Source organism: Parus major, chromosome 2 (genome assembly GCF_001522545.3).
Source record: "Parus major isolate Abel chromosome 2, Parus_major1.1, whole genome shotgun sequence".
Lineage (NCBI taxonomy): Eukaryota > Metazoa > Chordata > Aves > Passeriformes > Paridae > Parus > Parus major.
Window position 1 is genome coordinate 87,340,709 of NC_031769.1, and position 17,181 is coordinate 87,357,889.

At 40.9% G+C, this 17,181-nt stretch overlaps 1 protein-coding gene across 19 annotated transcripts in view; it reads left to right on the forward strand.

Moving 5' to 3' along the window:
• LOC107199801 (poly(rC)-binding protein 3-like) overlaps positions 1 to 17,181 on the forward strand; it is a 501,970-nt gene that overhangs the window by 452,297 nt on the left and 32,492 nt on the right. For all 19 annotated transcript variants that reach the window (XR_001519308.3, XM_015617344.3, XM_015617343.3 and 16 more), the window contains 6 exons: positions 811 to 834; positions 933 to 965; positions 4,308 to 4,424; positions 10,284 to 10,415; positions 13,208 to 13,336; positions 14,131 to 14,274. Coding sequence is in view for 18 of the 19 variants with exons in the window: in XM_015617344.3 (XP_015472830.1) it covers positions 811 to 834; positions 933 to 965; positions 4,308 to 4,424; positions 10,284 to 10,415; positions 13,208 to 13,336; positions 14,131 to 14,274 (579 nt within the window). In the remaining variant the exon portion in view is untranslated. The remainder of the gene's footprint in view (positions 1 to 810; positions 835 to 932; positions 966 to 4,307; positions 4,425 to 10,283; positions 10,416 to 13,207; positions 13,337 to 14,130; positions 14,275 to 17,181) is intronic.

A 17,181-nucleotide genomic window follows, 5' to 3' on the forward strand; every position in this document is an offset into this window, starting at 1 on the left:
GTCTCTCAATCATATGATTTTCAGTCTGATGTCACAGCTGCATGACATGGGTAATATGTCCAGACTATTCATTTTAGTGTTAGTTTCATTTTAGTTTAGTTTCATTTTTGCCACCTGTTGGTTTTATTCACCAAGCTTTTAACCCTTGCAATGTTGCCAGAACTGCCACATTGTTCCCCTACTGTATGTTCACGGCCACACTCAGTCTTTCGTGAAAAAAAAATTGTGGGAGCCCAGTAGAAAATTGTGAAAGAAGATTGTGGGAGCCCAGTAGAAATTCCCAAATCCCTAAAAAGTGATTAGCAATTATTGTTCTCTAAGTGCTTAATAGGGAGATTAAGACAGGCCACCAGGTGTTTACACAATAACACTTGCTAGCGCGGAAATTCAGTTCTCACTATTACAAGGTGTAAGGAGGGTAAATGCATGCCCTTGGAGAAACCAGCAATTATTTTGATGCTTGTATTACATCTCATTTTCTCCAGTAGATTGTGCAGTTCTGTTATTTCTTAACTTTTCATTCCCTGATAGGGATTTGTCTGTGTTTATAGTAGCAGGATTGATCTGTAACCATGAGGTCGGTTTCTGTTAAAGGTGTTTTTCTTGCACGACCAGTTGGCTGCAAAGCTGCATTTTTAGTGCATCCCTTTGTATCTAACATGGCATATTTGTATACAGCAACAATGGAAGGGAGCTATGTTTCACACTGAAGCTTTGAAATAAATGATAGTGAAATAGCTTAGGAGCAGCACAAATGCTCTTCTGTAACAAATCGTATCATTCACGGTGTCTCTTTTTTTTCTGTTTCAGGAGGTCGGAAGCATTATCGGAAAGGTCAGAAAATAACTTTATTTATATCCATGTCAAACTATTGTATATCAGTTCTCTTTTCTTAGCCCAGACTAACGGGTTTTTTTGTTTTTCTTTAACAGAAAGGTGAGACAGTGAAGAAGATGAGGGAGGAGGTAAGACAAGTTTTGATGTCTTCACTTGCCTTCCTTTCCAGCTGAGAGAACAGTCAGTTCAGCATGTGCACAGACCGATGCTGCCATCAAGTGGGCAGATCGGTTTACATCCCCATTCTTCGCAAACGGTGGGGTATAAATATGCTGGCCTGAATTAAACATTGTTGTTAATGTAACCTCCTTATCGCCTCAGCAGTCTGGAATCTTTCATTCCCATAGCGATGTGCCTGCTACTGCCTTATCTCGGGAGCAGCTCACAGCATGGTTCTGTGCATCAGAACCGTGGATCTTTCATTAACATACCAGCATCAGTCCTGCACATGACTTGACCTCCTGATAGTTTCCAAAAATCTGAAACCAAGCATTAGACTGATGCACGTCAAGTTTGAGGGTAGGCACAAGCTTCAGCAGAGCTGGAGCCAGAGCATCTCTCTGCCATGTTTTGGCAAAGCCTTAGCTTTTCCTCATTTTGCAGAATGTGGTCAGAGCAGACCTGCATACCTTCCATTTGCATCCTTTGAAAAGGCTGAAGACACAAAAAAATTAAAGCAGGGCACTGCATAAACCTCAGCCTCTCCAGTGTCTGCAGGCTTCTTTCCCTGCCACAGAGCAAGTTGTGCTGTGTTCAGAGGAGTGTGCTCAGGTGGAGGCTACAGACCCACACTGGTCCTGCAAGACAGCACATCCTTCCTGGAGATTCATGTAATTTTTCTACTTTGAAGCAACTGGTAAAAGCATAAGTCAAAAGACAAATTCTACTGTTCAAAACTTTAGGAGTGCAGTGTATAGTGGATGCCTCAAGAAAAGTTGGTTTAGTTCTAGTAAAGTGCAGTACATTACTGTGTCAGCTGCTTTGTTGTTTTCTACTCTGATAGAAGGTCTGTGGCAGGGAAATGTCAAAGTATTTTAGTAAAGAAAATTGCAGACATTCATCTTTAAATATATACAGTAGAGATGTCATTGTCAGGCTGACTGAGTTCTGAGCTCCTTTTTTGGTGACATTTTCACCTGTTCTCACATGTTTGCTAAGACTTAAAGAAAAAAAAGGTAAGAAAAAAATGTTTCCAATGTACTAGGTAAACTTAATGGTTGATTGTCCTAGTTTAAGGCAAATTTGGGAGAAAACCTCCAAATGGGATCCCTCCAGAAAGCAATTCAAATGCCCCTCCCCCAACTGGTTTGGGAAAAAGATTTCCTTGGAGAAAAGTGAAAAAAACCTGTTTATTTAACAGAAATTGAATAATACTAAAAAATAAAACCTCTCTCTGTTTGAAGAGATGGCAAATCCAGAAAAGTCCTTTTCATGTGATGTAGCTCGGCTCGCTCAGTCTCTCTGGTGCTGGGAAGGCCCAAGCCCCAGTGGGCTCCTGGTGTTTGTCTGGGTTTTCAGTCCAGAGCAGGTTTGAACAGATCCAAGGAAAAAAAACAGTTCAGGGAACTTCTCTGCCTCAGCTAGCTAAAAACTAACTAAATGCAAAGGAGAGCTCTGCCCTCTGCCTGTCTGTGCTGCAGAAAACAGAGTCCGGAGCAGGATGCGGGGGAGTGAGGGCTCTTTCTGAACTTTCTGAACACAAACTGTGCACTTCTTCTTCCCCCCCTTCACTCTCAGAGTCAGTCTTAAAGGTGCAGAACTTAATATGTAACATAAACAAGGTGACTGGGGATACAAGCATCATAAAGTCACGCCAGGACATGATTAAACACATTTTAGTTTAATTATTAATTATGCTCATGAGCAGATATCGTTGTATATCAGTTGTGTACACAGAAGGGAAGCCATCATTGGAGAGTGCTCCTAACTTCTGAGTAAAACATCTTTGAGAATACCTATCATCCTTGGTCTGACTTTCAAGATAAATATAAAATGTTCTTCCAATCCTGAACCCCTGCTGTCATGTATATGTGGTCAGAAGACACTTTATTTTTTAATTTTTTTTTTTAAATAATGGAATTTTATGCATCTTTATATCAGCACAGGACTAAGATGCTGTATCTCCACATGATTATTACTTGGACCCTCTTTAAATGACTGCCTTTTCAGTACTTCTTTAAAAGCAAAATGCAACTTTTATTTTGACTTCTCTGGCAGATGTGTCAGGGTGCACACCATCTTTATGGTGTGAAATACAGCTCTGTCTTTGGGGAAATGTCAGAGACAATTCTGTCATTGAAGAAATGTCAGAGATGACTTCAGGACTAAAGAAAATTACAGAACCCTCAGTTCTTTTCCCAGGTCTGTGGCAGGAAAATTTTTCTGTCAGTAGTGTTGAGACTTGTTTTTTTTCATGTAATGTGGGGGTGCTGTCCTATGGGGAAATTGCAGTAGAGCAGCAGCATGGAGTGGATAAGGGGTGGGACACAGCACATCAGCAGCTGTGTGGTGATCCTGCAGGCAAAGGGCCAAACTAACCCAGCCTGTCTCACATTTGCTTCAGGCCCTGATCCCCAAGAAGGTCAGTGTCTGTGGGTGAGTTGAGGCCCCAGAGACTTGTTAGGCTGCATTAACACATTTCCAGGACTGAAACCACAGAGAACACGTACAGTGGCTCTTTCCTGAACCAAATTTGATCATTACCTACACTAAAGATCCTTTTAAATATATATTAAAAGACATATAAATTTCTAAATATATAAAAACTCCTGGTTGAGACGTTTTCTCTGCACTGCCACAGTGGCATAAAGAGGACCAAGTATACTTGAGAGGCAGCCTGGCTTCTCTATGAGACTTGTGGTTTTCTAACTCCATCCAACAGGCTCCTTGCCATAAGGACACAGTACTGTCGGTGGTTCCTGTCCTACCACTACTCCTTTAAAGGGATGCTCATTGCATGTTGACTGGCTGCCTTCACATGAGGCACATCTACAAGGAGCCTTCTCCACAGTGCAAAGCAAAGCCCCAGGAGAGGCGCAGAGAGGCCGGGCCCCGCCTTTGGGGCTCCAAACCAGAGAGGTGCATTATGCCTGGGAAATGATGGTGCTCCTTGGAGACACCCACCTTCTCTTAAATTCTGCAGCTCCAGTCCTGCTTAAGGTTAATCCTGCAAGAAGGAAGGGGAGAGACTTGATTATGCAATTATTTGCAAGTTTGAGTTACAGAGGTGTTATTTGCATACTGCAAAGAAGGCTGTATAAGTACTTACCCAGACAGAATCCGGCTTCCCGCAGTTACATGAATTTTTGGAATGTGATCAGTTTATGCTGAAATTATACAATGTTGGGGCTGCAGTTGTAGGGGAGAAAATTAGACGCCTCAAGGTATTCCTTCCCAAACTATATCCCTAATCCTACTTTGTTTGCTCCCTGGGAAGTATAACTTTGAAAAATATTTGTTCCTTTTGACAGAGTGGTGCTCGAATCAATATTTCAGAAGGCACTTGTCCAGAGAGAATTGTGACAATAACAGGCCCAACAGATGCAATTTTTAAAGCTTTTTCTATGATTGCACTAAAATTTGAAGAGGTAAGCAAATATTTTTTTTCTTCTCTTCAAGTTGAAATACAAACACTGTTTGAAATTTCTCATGTTTGCTTTAATGTTAAATAGTATTTGTTTAATGTTCTATTTAATAGCAATGAAAGTGGTTATATTCTTATAAATGCTTTTGGCAGCAATGCTGAAGAAAAATAATAGGTCAATTTACAAGATGTTTGATCATTTCTTTTGCTTTTTGGAGGCTTCAGGGAAAAGCAATTGCTTCTAGTAATGTGAGCTAATGGTAGGAAAAACGTCTTGGAAAAATTATATTCCCATTGTGGGTTTGATTTGAAAAGAATAATTGCCTAACTTTTAACTCTGTTTTTGTATGAATCCAGTTGGTATTGATGTAAATGTTATATATGTCAAAATGAATATATAACTCATTTAACTAGAATTTTTTTTTATTTTAAAAACAAACTATATGATTACCCATTACCACATTTAAGCCTTGTCTTTTAAAACCAATTAAAGTAAAGGCACTCAGAGTAAGCAAGGCAGGAGCTCAATTCACTGTAGACTAAGTGTTCTGTGAACATACATATCTAAATTGCTGAGATTTCCTTCAGTTTCATGGACCAGCTACAATTAAATTCGGTGACCATTTTAATGGAGAATCTCACAGAAAAGGCAACAGAGTACAGAACATGAGCCCTGGTCACTCTGGAGACGATTTAACTCCCTCTGTTTTTGAAAATCATATGTCTCGTCCCAGCAACTCTCCTGTCCTCTCTGGAGAGGCAGATGCCCCTGCAGGAATCAGTTCACCTTTTACAAGTGGAGGAGCTTGCAGACAGGTAGACTGAGTCACCTGCAGCAGAGGCAAAGGGCAGGGTCTCTCCAGAATGGGTTAAATTAGAGGCATGCTAATCCCTTTCTTTAGAATTCTTATTTCTCCAAGTCAGCAAGGTTAGTCTCCACATCTCCCCATAGCACAGGGAGATGGTGGCATTGATGAGAATTGTCAACATGTGCCTTGATTTACACATGGCAATTGTTCAAGCAACACAACCAGAAGAGAGCTCATAAGTCACCACAAGTAGTTGTCTTCTAGAATCAACTGTATGTCTTGAACTTGCAATTTCACATCATGATCAAAAAGTAGTTTGATTTTTTTATATTTTCTGATGTCCACATCTTCAGGTCTCTGATAATTAGACACCTTCTTTTCGTTCCTCACCTGAATTTATTCATTGGCAGTTCATGCAGCTTTGTTTCTATGCCAGCACTGGCCATTAGTTTAGATAATTCTTGCCTTTCCCTCCCTGAGGATTCTCTTTCTAGATATATATTTAGAAACTGATTTTATCCTTGCGCACCCTTGGTTTTGCCAGAGAGAGTGATCCAAGCACAGTCTTTCAGAGGGTGCATTCCCCACCCTCTCATGACTCTTGTAGTCCCTTTCCACCTTTTTCTGGTACATTTTATATTAAATGTCTGTGTTAATTGTGGACAGGTTGCAAATGAAGTTCCACAAAGGCTTATTTAATGGAATTAACAGTCCCCAGTCCTATTTATCATGCTGTCATATCCCTGCCACTGCTGGAAATGCCTCACCTCCTACTAATGTGATGCTTTGCACACACCCATGCTTTGCCTGGTGGGTGTCCCCAGGTCCTGCTCAGGTGTTTTCACCTCTTCAGTACTGCAAACATTCCTGCCAGGCTCCAGACAAATTACTTTTTTTTTAATACTGAAAGTGTTAATCCCATTTATAGTTTTTCAATCCATCATGGATTTTTAGATCTTTCTGTGTGATACTCCAGACTTTCAGCATGTTGATAAAATATCTTATTTTTGTGGCATGGCACATTTTATAAGAAAGCTTGGGGGGTTTTATGCCAGTTATTAATGAAATAATAATGATTTCAAGGTTTAAGCGTGCAGAACCACATGAGTAATTCTGTCTAACCCAATTTTGAAACCTCGTATTGTCATCTCTTTCTCCTCTTCATCTCCTACTCATCATGGACCAATCCCTGTTTCTTCCAGTTTAGAAGTAGCTTGGTGTACAGTGCCATACCCTCCAGTCCAGAGAATCCTGGAGAGAGCAGTGTCCCTGCTCTCTATGGGAAATACATGTTCCTCATCCTGTAGAATGCTGAGAGAATCGTTAGCACAGATAATCCCTGCCAGTTACCACCAAAATGAGTACCCAGGGAAATAATGCTGCATTTTTCATACAAACATCAAACACTGCACAGCATCAGATCCCCAGCCCACCACCCAACACAATGTAGTCTTTGAAAGTGCTGTAGGTAGCAATAGGCAAAGAAAGCTGAAATTCAGGCATCTGGCTAGATTTTGTGCTTATTTGCACTTGCAGGTTTTAGAGGGTTGGCTGGGCTCTCCGTATGAGCATTAGCAAAGGAGCATTGGCATTCCCTGCAGATCAAGTACTGCTCTGAAATATCTGTATTTAGTTTTAACATAATTGGTTTATGGTATATTTAAAAGAACAGCAGTAAAGGAATATGTATGTATAATACATATTGTATACATAATGCATTATATATATAGTCAGTTAGATTTCCTATAAATCTTCCTGCCAATAAAATAAGGTAATGCTAACGCTCTGGAGGCAAAACAAAGTGCTCTTTCAGAAATTACAAATTAGCTAGCTACCAAGAGCTATTTTTCATGCATATATCTTTTTGCTGGTGATTTCTTCAGCCATTTAAAAAATTCAGTCCAGCTCCAGTTATTGCAGCTGCGTTGAAACAGAAGAAACAAGATGCATGTGTGAGACTGCTGCTTTGAGGAATCTTTTTGGTATTGGGTATGCATGCCCACATAAAGACCTTGGACCCTTAATTTCCACCCTACAGCTGTATACCTGGAGATAAGCAGGTCTAGGAAGTCCTAGAATGCTTTTCTAATGTTAGTAAAAATCTCAAAATGTGTTAGATAGATAGAAAAACGAGAAAGGTTGTTTGTCTTGTGGTTGTTCTGTAGCCTTAGATAATTCTGCTTTGACAACCTTCCTAATGGAAGTTGCTTTTACAGCAGTCTTATGATGAATTTACAAGCTAAGTAGGTATTTTCATAAATACCTAAAGTGTTCACCTCAGGGGAGAGAATTATTAGAAAATGACACTAACCCTGGCAGACCACTGGAATTGCAAGAGGGAACATTTTAGTTCAGTCATTTTTGGACTGGAGGCTGGGACCCAAAAACTGCAGCTGTAACTTCACTGGTGAGTGGGGCAGCTCTAGCTTTGCTTGTAAATCTGCATAATCCTCTGAAAGCACATGGTACTTAAGCACTGGAATAACCAGCAGGCACAGCTCCATAGACAAACACCTTCTCCAGATAAATAAGAAAAGGGTTTTTGGAATCCTTATTCCTCTGTAAACATCTATGAAGAGCTTGCTCAGCTCTAGGGAGGAGAAGAGAAAAGGAAGGTGATAAAAGCAATCGGGGTGATGCCTTTCCGCCAAACTTTAATTCTTGCCAGTAAAACTGTGGTCAGTTCTTTGGTGGTCATTTCCAAGTGAGGAGCCACCTCACAGAATCCTCCCTGGTGTGAAAATTGGGCAGTTTAACATTTCCTTTGAAACAAGAAAAGAAGAGTTTTGGTATGTTTTTGTCCTTGGAGGTTTGGTAGATTTCTGAGCTGCCAGGTTAGCTTGTCTTGGGGAGCCACATGTGCTATGACCCTGGACCCCTGGGATGCCAAGAGCTAGGGACAATGCTGGCTCTTCAGCACTTCCAGGCTCTCAGTTAGCCTGTCTTGACTGAGGAACAGCCCACCAAACAGGGAGAAAGCCATGCAAGGTCCAGCTGTAGTGTCCTACCAGAGCCCTGAAAAAATGAATGCAATGCCACAAAAGCTTAGAGGTTAAATAACTAGGAATCTCCCAGTTAGAAAGATGACTGTTCTGTGGGAAAGTCTCCAGCCATCCCTACTCAGAAGCCTGCAGTTTTGAAGAGGATTTTTTTCTGCTTATTTCTCCTTTGTAATGTTTTTAAGCTGGAATAATTCCTGTATGCACTCCATGCTGCTGAGCCCCCATGTTTAGATTTTCCTCTTCTTAAATGATGAGGACAAAATAAAGAGAGCAGTGGCTTCTAGTTCCTGCAAAGTGCTTTTGAAGGCAGAAAGTTCAGTGAAGGCTTTGAGGTCAGGCTGCATATGATATGGAAGTAGGAGACATTATTAAGTTTCGTGCTGTGTGGCTGAAGAGGATTATTCACCTACATGTGCCTCCACCTGACACAAACATGATACAGTGAGATGGCATCTTCCAGCTGAAAAATCGGTATAACTTTATCTCAAATACATGGGTACTGCAAAATTCTGTTATCCTTCTGGCTTTATTTTGGATTGCAATCTCTCTCTGACACAGCCACTAAACAGAATGTGGATTACTACTGGCTGGCAGAGGAATGATTTGGTAGCTGCCTTGTCACATGCAGCAATGATGTGTTCCATTCAAGATTTTCTTTTCTTCTCTTTTAAGCTAATTAAGCTTATCCAAGCCTTTTCTTGGATGGAAGAATGCTGCCATCACAGTTGGGGAGGTACTGTAGGAATCAGTGCTGGTGTCACCAGTCTCACACACTGGTTCAGTGAGATGTGCAGAATTGCTTATAGTGCTGAGTAGTTTTGTTGTTGGTTGGCTTTTTTATAATTTGGGGTCTTGATTGCACAATACAGGCACTTTTTTTTTTTTTAAGTGATAGTCTTTATAAGCATAGGAAATCACATCAGTTCTGTCTGCTGGAGCATCATAAATGACAATATGAAAAGCACATTTTCTCATTCTTGTCCTAATCTTTTGATATCATATAGACAGTGTAATAGTTGTGCCATGCCACCTCACAGATGAGTCTTCTCAGCTCATAGCTAGTGTTACCAAAGCACTCTGAGATTCTCATGAGTTGTTGAGCAGCTGCAGTGCGGCTTGTGGCTTTTTATTTTTCCATTCTAAGTTCCCTCAAAACATCCCACTGATCAGTGGAAAGATAATCTCTATCTTTTCCTCTGTGATGAAGTCTTTAGAGGGCTCATTTTGTCTTGCCTACTAGATTTTGAACAAACAAAAATACATTTAAAACAATTTAAACCTTGCAACAAGTAGTGTATTGAAGTGCTTGTGGGAGTGTGTATGTAGTCTCATTGGATAGCGGGATACACAGATGTGTGTTACATTACCTGGACACAGGCAATTACTGTTTTGCTGAGCTTTTTGTACTCTGGTTACATGACCACAATTTTTAAAATTTTAAAGATTTTAAAAATTGTGTAGTGCTACAAATATTTATGGACCTGCTGAAAAAGAGAAATTAAATCTAGAGGGTGGCAGAAGACTTACCAAAATATTCTCATTTTCTCTGCTTCAGATTATTCATATTTGTCATTCCTCTTTTTAAGTTTCTCTTTGAATCAAATGTGCAAAGAGACATGTGAAATGTAGAGGTGTATTACACAGTGTACGTTTCTAACTGAGGAGGTAAAAAAGAGACCAAAACAGACCAAAGCAGACCAAAACAGGTTGTGGAAGCCTGTGAATCCAAAAGCCTCTTTGCCTTTTCCACTTGTTTTGGCTGGTCTAATGGCAGACACCACCTCCTCCTCCTAGCCCTGCCCTCAGCAGGATCCCACAGCAAGGATCTTACAACGCCAGATATCCGAAGGGTTCCTCTGGCAAAAACTGCTTCATGCTTACAGCGTATCACCAGCAGAGCTGTGGTGGGCTTTCTTTACTACAAAAACCAGCCACAGCTGGTTGCACACTCCCCAGGTCTCCACAGACAGCCTGAGCATTTGCTCTGAGCACTTCAGTGCTCACCAGGAGTGACAAATCCCCCGCTAACACTCGCTGACAATGTGATTACAGGACATAAACGCTTCGATGACAAACAGCTCGGTGACAAGCAAACCGCCCGTAACACTGCGGCTCGTCGTTCCAGCAAGTCAGTGTGGATCCCTTATAGGAAAAGGAGGCTCCAAAATCAAAGAAATCAGGGAGGTAAGTCTTGGGATGTGTGCTGGGGACATGGATTAGCTCAGCATCCTACTGCAGTGAGCCCTGGCAGCATCACCCACTGCACTTTGCTGATCACACCAACATGAGCATATGTCGACTGAAAAACCTGGAAAAGCCTTGCTCTGGCAGAAGCAGGGGGTCCAGGACAGCTGGACTTGTACTTTCCTTGACACTAAATACCATGTGTGAAATAGAGAAACAGCTTTACAATGTATAAAGTCTTTCATGCACAGTTAAGCAAAGCAAGAGTGACAAATGGCTCTGCAAGTTTCTCTCCCAGCATAGACCCCTGCCCTCCAATATTCAGGAGATCCCAAGTTAAAGAGTTGCAGCCATTTCCAAATTACTTACCACCCTTACAGTCAGAGAAAAGCTCAAGCAGCACTGGGGATTTCAGGCTAGTAGGTCTACTTTCTAGGAAAGTGTGACTTCCATGCTCCTTCCCTGTTTCTCCTTAATGTCACTAGGCCACAGGTGATCTGATTGGATTCATTCCAAACACATGCAGAATTTATTTTTAGTCCAGACTTAACTAGAGGTATTCATTCTGTGTGCTAGGAGCCACTTTTTTGTCTAACCAAAAAAAGTAAAAGCAAAAAGTACCATACAGTGCCTGTTTTAACTCTTCCATGCTTGATTGTAACAATATAGCACATATCAAGCCAAGGATCTGGTGTTTGTAATCACTCATACAAGAAAATCAGGTGTAGCTCAGTTATATAGACAAAATCTGAATAGGATATTTCAGAAAAATGGATTTTTATTCTGGAGGAAGTGACAATATTCCTTCTAAATTTGAATTCATTCCAACATGGGATGAAGTGTTGAATAATAAGATAACATGTTGATCCATTTTTTTTTAATTTGCCTGTGTCAAAACAGAAGGCTTTTGACAGGCTCTACAAAGTTAAAAATGTGGATTCAATAAATTTGGCTTTATGGAGCTTTTAAGCTGATTTCTTAGTTGTGTTAAAATAGGAGCAGGCATGAGTGTGAGCTGTGTGCTTACCTCTAGGTTTTACAGCTGTCCATACTTTCAATTTTATATTAAATACTGGTGAATTCACTTAGAGCACTGTGGGACTGTGCTCAGAACACAGGTTTTTAAAGGTGAGATTGGTCTTCTGGTTAAATGAAGTGTCTGAAGTAATTATCTTGGTGAGCATAGTTTCAGAAGCAATTGCCTATAGTCTGGTACAAGGAAGTAAAAGGATAGTGTTTGGCCAAATAGGTGTTTTGATAAGGCTAATGTAGTGAGAAGTCAGACTGCACTTATTCCTAAGCATAAGGGTAATAGACAAAATATTACTTGTTTCTTGCTACTGATATATGACCAAAGTCAAAGAATAAACAAGATTAGCACTGGGAGTAAATGCATAAATGACTCTGGTATTTGGCAGTCTTTTGTACTGGATGTACAGATACTCAGGAATGTACATTAAAAAGCAAATACCAGGAAAAAGGGGAAAATCAAGGAGCATCGAGCCCAAGATGTGGTCTAATTTCATCATCACATTTTTAAAGCTTTTTCTGTGATTGCACTAAAATTTGAAGAGGTAAACAAATAATTTGCTTACACACTAAGCAGGTGTAAAAGGAGGGGTCTTTCCTCTTCAGTCATGCACCCAGGAACAACATGTAGTGTTACAGTTCTATTTTTGATATAAGATTATGAAAAAAAAACAAAACATAAGCTTGAGAGATTGATCAAATTGTGGTGAAATTCCAAAGTCTGTTATAGGGCATGGAATTGATACTTTGGCTTTAAACAGCACAAGTGTACAGAAGATAAAATCAGTACATTAATCAGTCTTTGGAAAGAAGGACAACACATGTGTTGTGTATAACTAGCAGGAAAACAAATTAACTCCTTGCTGACTGACACAAAGTCAATGGTTGCTGAAAATGCTTGTATTTTAAAGTCCAAGTACTGCAGTGCAATAACAGTTAGGAATAGATCTTTTGTGCAGTATGTTAAACAGCTTAGTCAACATCAAATGCCTGGGTTTTTCTCTATTGACTGGAAAGGTCTTCTGTGTTTGTGTAATAATGTCAAAGGTTGTTTGGGCCTCCTGTATTTTCTTCTTTCTATGTTTTGTTTTGTTTTTTGTTTTTTCTAACTCAGACACACTAGTGCCAAGATCAAAGTTAAAAAACAGCAAAAAAAACCCAAAGTGGCTCATTAGTTTCTTGGGTTCATTAATGAGCCAGAAGTTGATTATATGCATATATTTAATCAACACTAATTATGATTTAGAAGTACTTCTGTACCATCTAGCATAAGGAAGTCCCAAATTTCAACAAGAGACACAAGTCAGCCATCAATACATTAAAGAGCCATTTATCAGTAGATTAAAGAGTGACTTGTTTGATTAGCTGAGCTTCTTCAATTATTGGGGTTTTTTTCTTTTTTATTTTTTTATTATTGAAGAGTACTTCATTTCACCCTTTTCATGTTTTAGTCAGCATTGCAACTGTCTGTCTTTGAGAGGGTTAAGATGCTTCTCCTGATGTTCAGGCTGCAGTTTGATTCACTAATGGCTACTGAGGACTAGCCTCCCTAGGGTGGTGGTGTTGGCAAACTGGCTTGAGCAGCCAAATCCACACCCAGGGTAGGAGTTTTCATGTGTGCTCTATCACGTCCAGCAAAGAAAAGACAAAAAAGTTTAGGGGTGCACCCGCTCTGTTGTATCAGTGAATGACTCTGTTGTATCAGTGAGAGGTGCCATTGCCTGCATGGCAGTGACAGTGTCTTTGCTCTGTCTCTGCTGAAGTCCACAGGAGCCCAGGTGCAGGTGGCAGGGGACATGCTGCCCAACTCAACGGAGCGCGCGGTGACCATATCCGGCACTCCCGACGCCATCATCCAGTGTGTGAAGCAGATCTGCGTGGTGATGCTGGAGGTAAGCGGGCACCCAGTGTGTGCCTTCTCACTCAGGAGATGCTGAAACACATTATTAACAATTGTCAATTGCCATGGGTTCCCCTGGGGTGCTGCCTGCCCTCCCTGTGCCAGGGATTTCCAGAGGCTGTAAAACTCTGCTTTTCCTGGTGTTTGAGAGCCTCTCACAGCAAGGTTTAGCAGTCAAAGGCTGTCATGACGTTGTCAAACAACAACAGAGCTGCAGTCATTTTGAAAGAGACACATTTTATTCTGATGTGGAGTAGGGCAGAGAACATCCAGGTCCTGTTTAAAATAGAAATAATTCTGACCAGCCTTTTTGCGTGCTTAGGGTCAGATCATTGCATAAGATCAGTAAGTTTCATTTTGATGGCAGCTTTTTGGCCCTTAGATTAAATAATAAAGAATATAATGTATATAAAAATCTTTCTTGCTGAAAATGCCCATAATTTCCAAACCACTGACCATTTTTAAAATTGTACCCGTGTTTTCTGACACGCCTTAACATGTTTAATGAAGCTTCATAGCTCTATCTGACAGTGGCAGTAATGAAACCACAGATGTCACCATTTCCTGCTTTGGCCATGCACTCGGGTCCTCAGCTCTTCCCTTGAAGCCCAGACAGGAGCCCTCTAGCATGCTTTTGGTCTGATGGGGTAGAGGGCAGGGTGGGCTGGGCTGGGTTATCTGCATGCCTTGTTGTCTGAGGTCACCACTATTTGTAAAGAGAGATATCTTTTTAATACAAACTCTGCTTCATTCTGCATTTTGACTGCTTTGTGTTTTTGTCTGCAGTCCCCACCCAAAGGTGCCACCATCCCCTACCGTCCCAAACCTGCCTCTGCACCTATCATTTTTGCAGGTGGCCAGGTAAGAGCAGACACCATTTTGGCTTCAGCTGGAAACCACACCGTCCTGGCCCAGCCTCAGCCAGCGCCTGTTAGTTTTCAACTTTTATTCTTTCTTGCCTGGTATAGTATTGATGTGCTTTGTCTACTGTGCGTGCTTACAGTTTGCAGGACAGGAGAGCACTGCATTGCAAACTTTACACAAAATTGTGATGATATTTTACTAAGATTTAACATTAACTTTTATAATTAAGAAAAGTTTGCCCTTCTGTAGATTGAGAGGTGTCCAAATCAGGAGCTCACTGAGTGGGGCAGCCCTGCTTCTTGTAGTGGTTGGGGTTTCTTTCCTTAACTTGCAGCTTCACTAGCAGTTTTGTCAATTTTCAGAGATGATGAAAGAGTGGGACATTTCTGCTAATGAAAAGTGTAATTTTTCTCTCATAGTTTTCATACTTTTTGGGACCAAATAGTGCATTTTGCAGTAAGGATTTACATACCCATAATTTCCACTATTGTAGTCCCTCAGGACCAAGTAGCAGTGGAATTCCAGGGTGGCTGGAACTAGTTACATGCAAGTGTAGAGCTTCCCAACCATGGTGTGGAGCAGCCTGATTGATAACACAACAACAGCTGTTTCTTTTTTATGTAAGAAAGTTTTGATGATTCCCCCTTCACCTTAAGCTGTATTAGTAAGGGTTCTCATCTGCCTTTAAAAACCCACACACAATTGGTTCTTCTGTGTCTTTCAGTAATGCTTGAAATGGGTCTGCAGTGTGTGACAGAGGCATAGCAGGAGTGCTCTGCATCATCCAATGCAGCTTTCACTGAAGAGTCAGTGGTGAACAGAGCTGATAAATACCCTAAAAACACCATGGGAGGGTGCCAAGGGGACCTGTATCACCACCAAGTTTTGAGCAGTGGTGGACGAGTGAGATGCTGCAAGCCCTGCCTAACTCAAGGGGAAATCAGCCCCATAAACCCAGCCTAGAGGAAGGCAGACATGTCTCTGCTCAGGATTAACATATGTAAAGACTCTCTGGCACTAAGGCACCCCCACCCAACCAAACATTTTCCCCAAGGTGATGCCAAAGTCTCTTTTTAAGGAATTACCCAATTACCTGCAGGGTGAAACATCTTCAGGCAGGTCTTCCCACCCCATCAGCCCATCCGAGGTCATCACCCTGTCACAGGCTGATGGCACAGATTGTGTCCCACCTCAGGCAATTTGGAGATCATATGAGAAGATGGACATGGAGTTCCTGGTAGAGCTGAGTGCCCAAGGTGCTGCTGGCATTGTTGGTGTGAAGATCTGTGCCAGCACAATCTGCTGGTGTATAAGGAAGCTCCTGCACCTCCCAAGCATATGCCAAAATGCTTCTGACAGCCCTTGTCATGAACTGTCTCTGATTTGTTTTGTCTCAGAGTTTTACCTTCTACTCTGTAATGATTTTTTCTGATGTATATCCAGATTTTCATAATCTGGATGTAGTAGCTTTCATTGTGGTCTACAAGCCTACTACTGTTCCTTGTTGTCGTCAAAATAAGAAATCTGCTTACTTAATGACCAAAGCTGAATTGAAATGTAAAATATTGTGCCAGAAACTGGTCTATGACTGAAAGTTCAGAATCATTTACTCCATATATGTAAGTTTACACTGCAGTGCTTTCCTTTAGGAAATATGAGTGTGTGTGTGTGTGTGTGTGTATGTATGCAGCAGCCCATTCCACCAGTGTTCTAATTGCCACTGCCTTCAAAGACTGCATATGATTACTCAAAAGCATTGAAGCTGTTTGCTAGAGGGTGCTGAGCAGTTTGTGTAAATAATTGAAAGTATCCTACTTTCAGGTCTGATAGCTCTTGTCATCTTCATTTTTATTAGTTAAAAAAGTGTTCTCACTTTCCTAGTGCAGAGGAATTGTTAGCACTGTTAGTTCCATTCAACCTTTCTGCTAAGATATCAGAAGTTATTTTTCTATTCTAAAATACATCATGGCTATCTTGAAAGGATTTTTGTTTGTTTGACACTTAGTAAGATAAGTAACATTAGCAAAATATAATTTCTAGCTTTTCTTAAAAAGTTGGGGTTCTTCCACTCTGAGTATTGCTCTTAATTCTCTTGTGCTTCTTTGATACTGCATTGCATAACAAAACTAAAAGGAAACTGGACAATGTCCTGCTCTGCCCCTGCTATTACTTAGCATGTGGAATGGTAAAATTGGAAATTCCTACCTCGTGCTACATTAGTGTTTAAACAGGTACTCAAGGGTGCAGCCTTGCTTTATGTCTCTTACCAGTATGATGGTCTGAACTGAGGAAGATGTGCAGACCAGGTCATCCTTGCTGTTACTTACATCAGTAGGGAAGCTGCCCTTGACTTTGATGGAAGCAGATCCACAGTCGATGTGCTCAGTGGAACATTACAGGACAGATGTCTCAGTAGTCTCTAATCAAGCTTGAGCTTAGCAAGCCCCAGCCTTCGGCCCTAAAAACATGGTTTTCTGACAAGGGCTAAAGCAGACAGAGACTCTTTTCTCAGGCTAAATCACTCAAATGACCTTCTGGCTGCCTAAGAAATTAAAACCTTTCTTTCTAGTTTTTGTGGGTTATTTTCTTCTCTTTTCTTTTTTTTTTTTTCTGTTTGGTTTTTTTGGGGTTGTTTGTTTGTTTGTTTGTTTTTACTGGAGAAGAAAATTCAAGACCTGCCTTGTCCATTCTGGTTTGATGATTTTCATGGACTACCAAGCAACAAGTAAACCTGGTCTGAGCACTGAATGTTCATTGCTTTTGTTGCTTCTCCAGTTTGTTTTCTTCTTCCTATGTACACATGGAAGTATGAGGGAGCAGAACGATGAGGGATGGGGTGACTTTTATTAGGTTTGCTGGTGACTTTTTTGTGGTAGGTTCTTGCTGGTTTGCAGACCACTGCTTGGAAAACAGCCATGTAAAAGATGTTCTCTCAGCTGGGTTTGAAGTACAGCTGAGACCAGAAAAGGTACT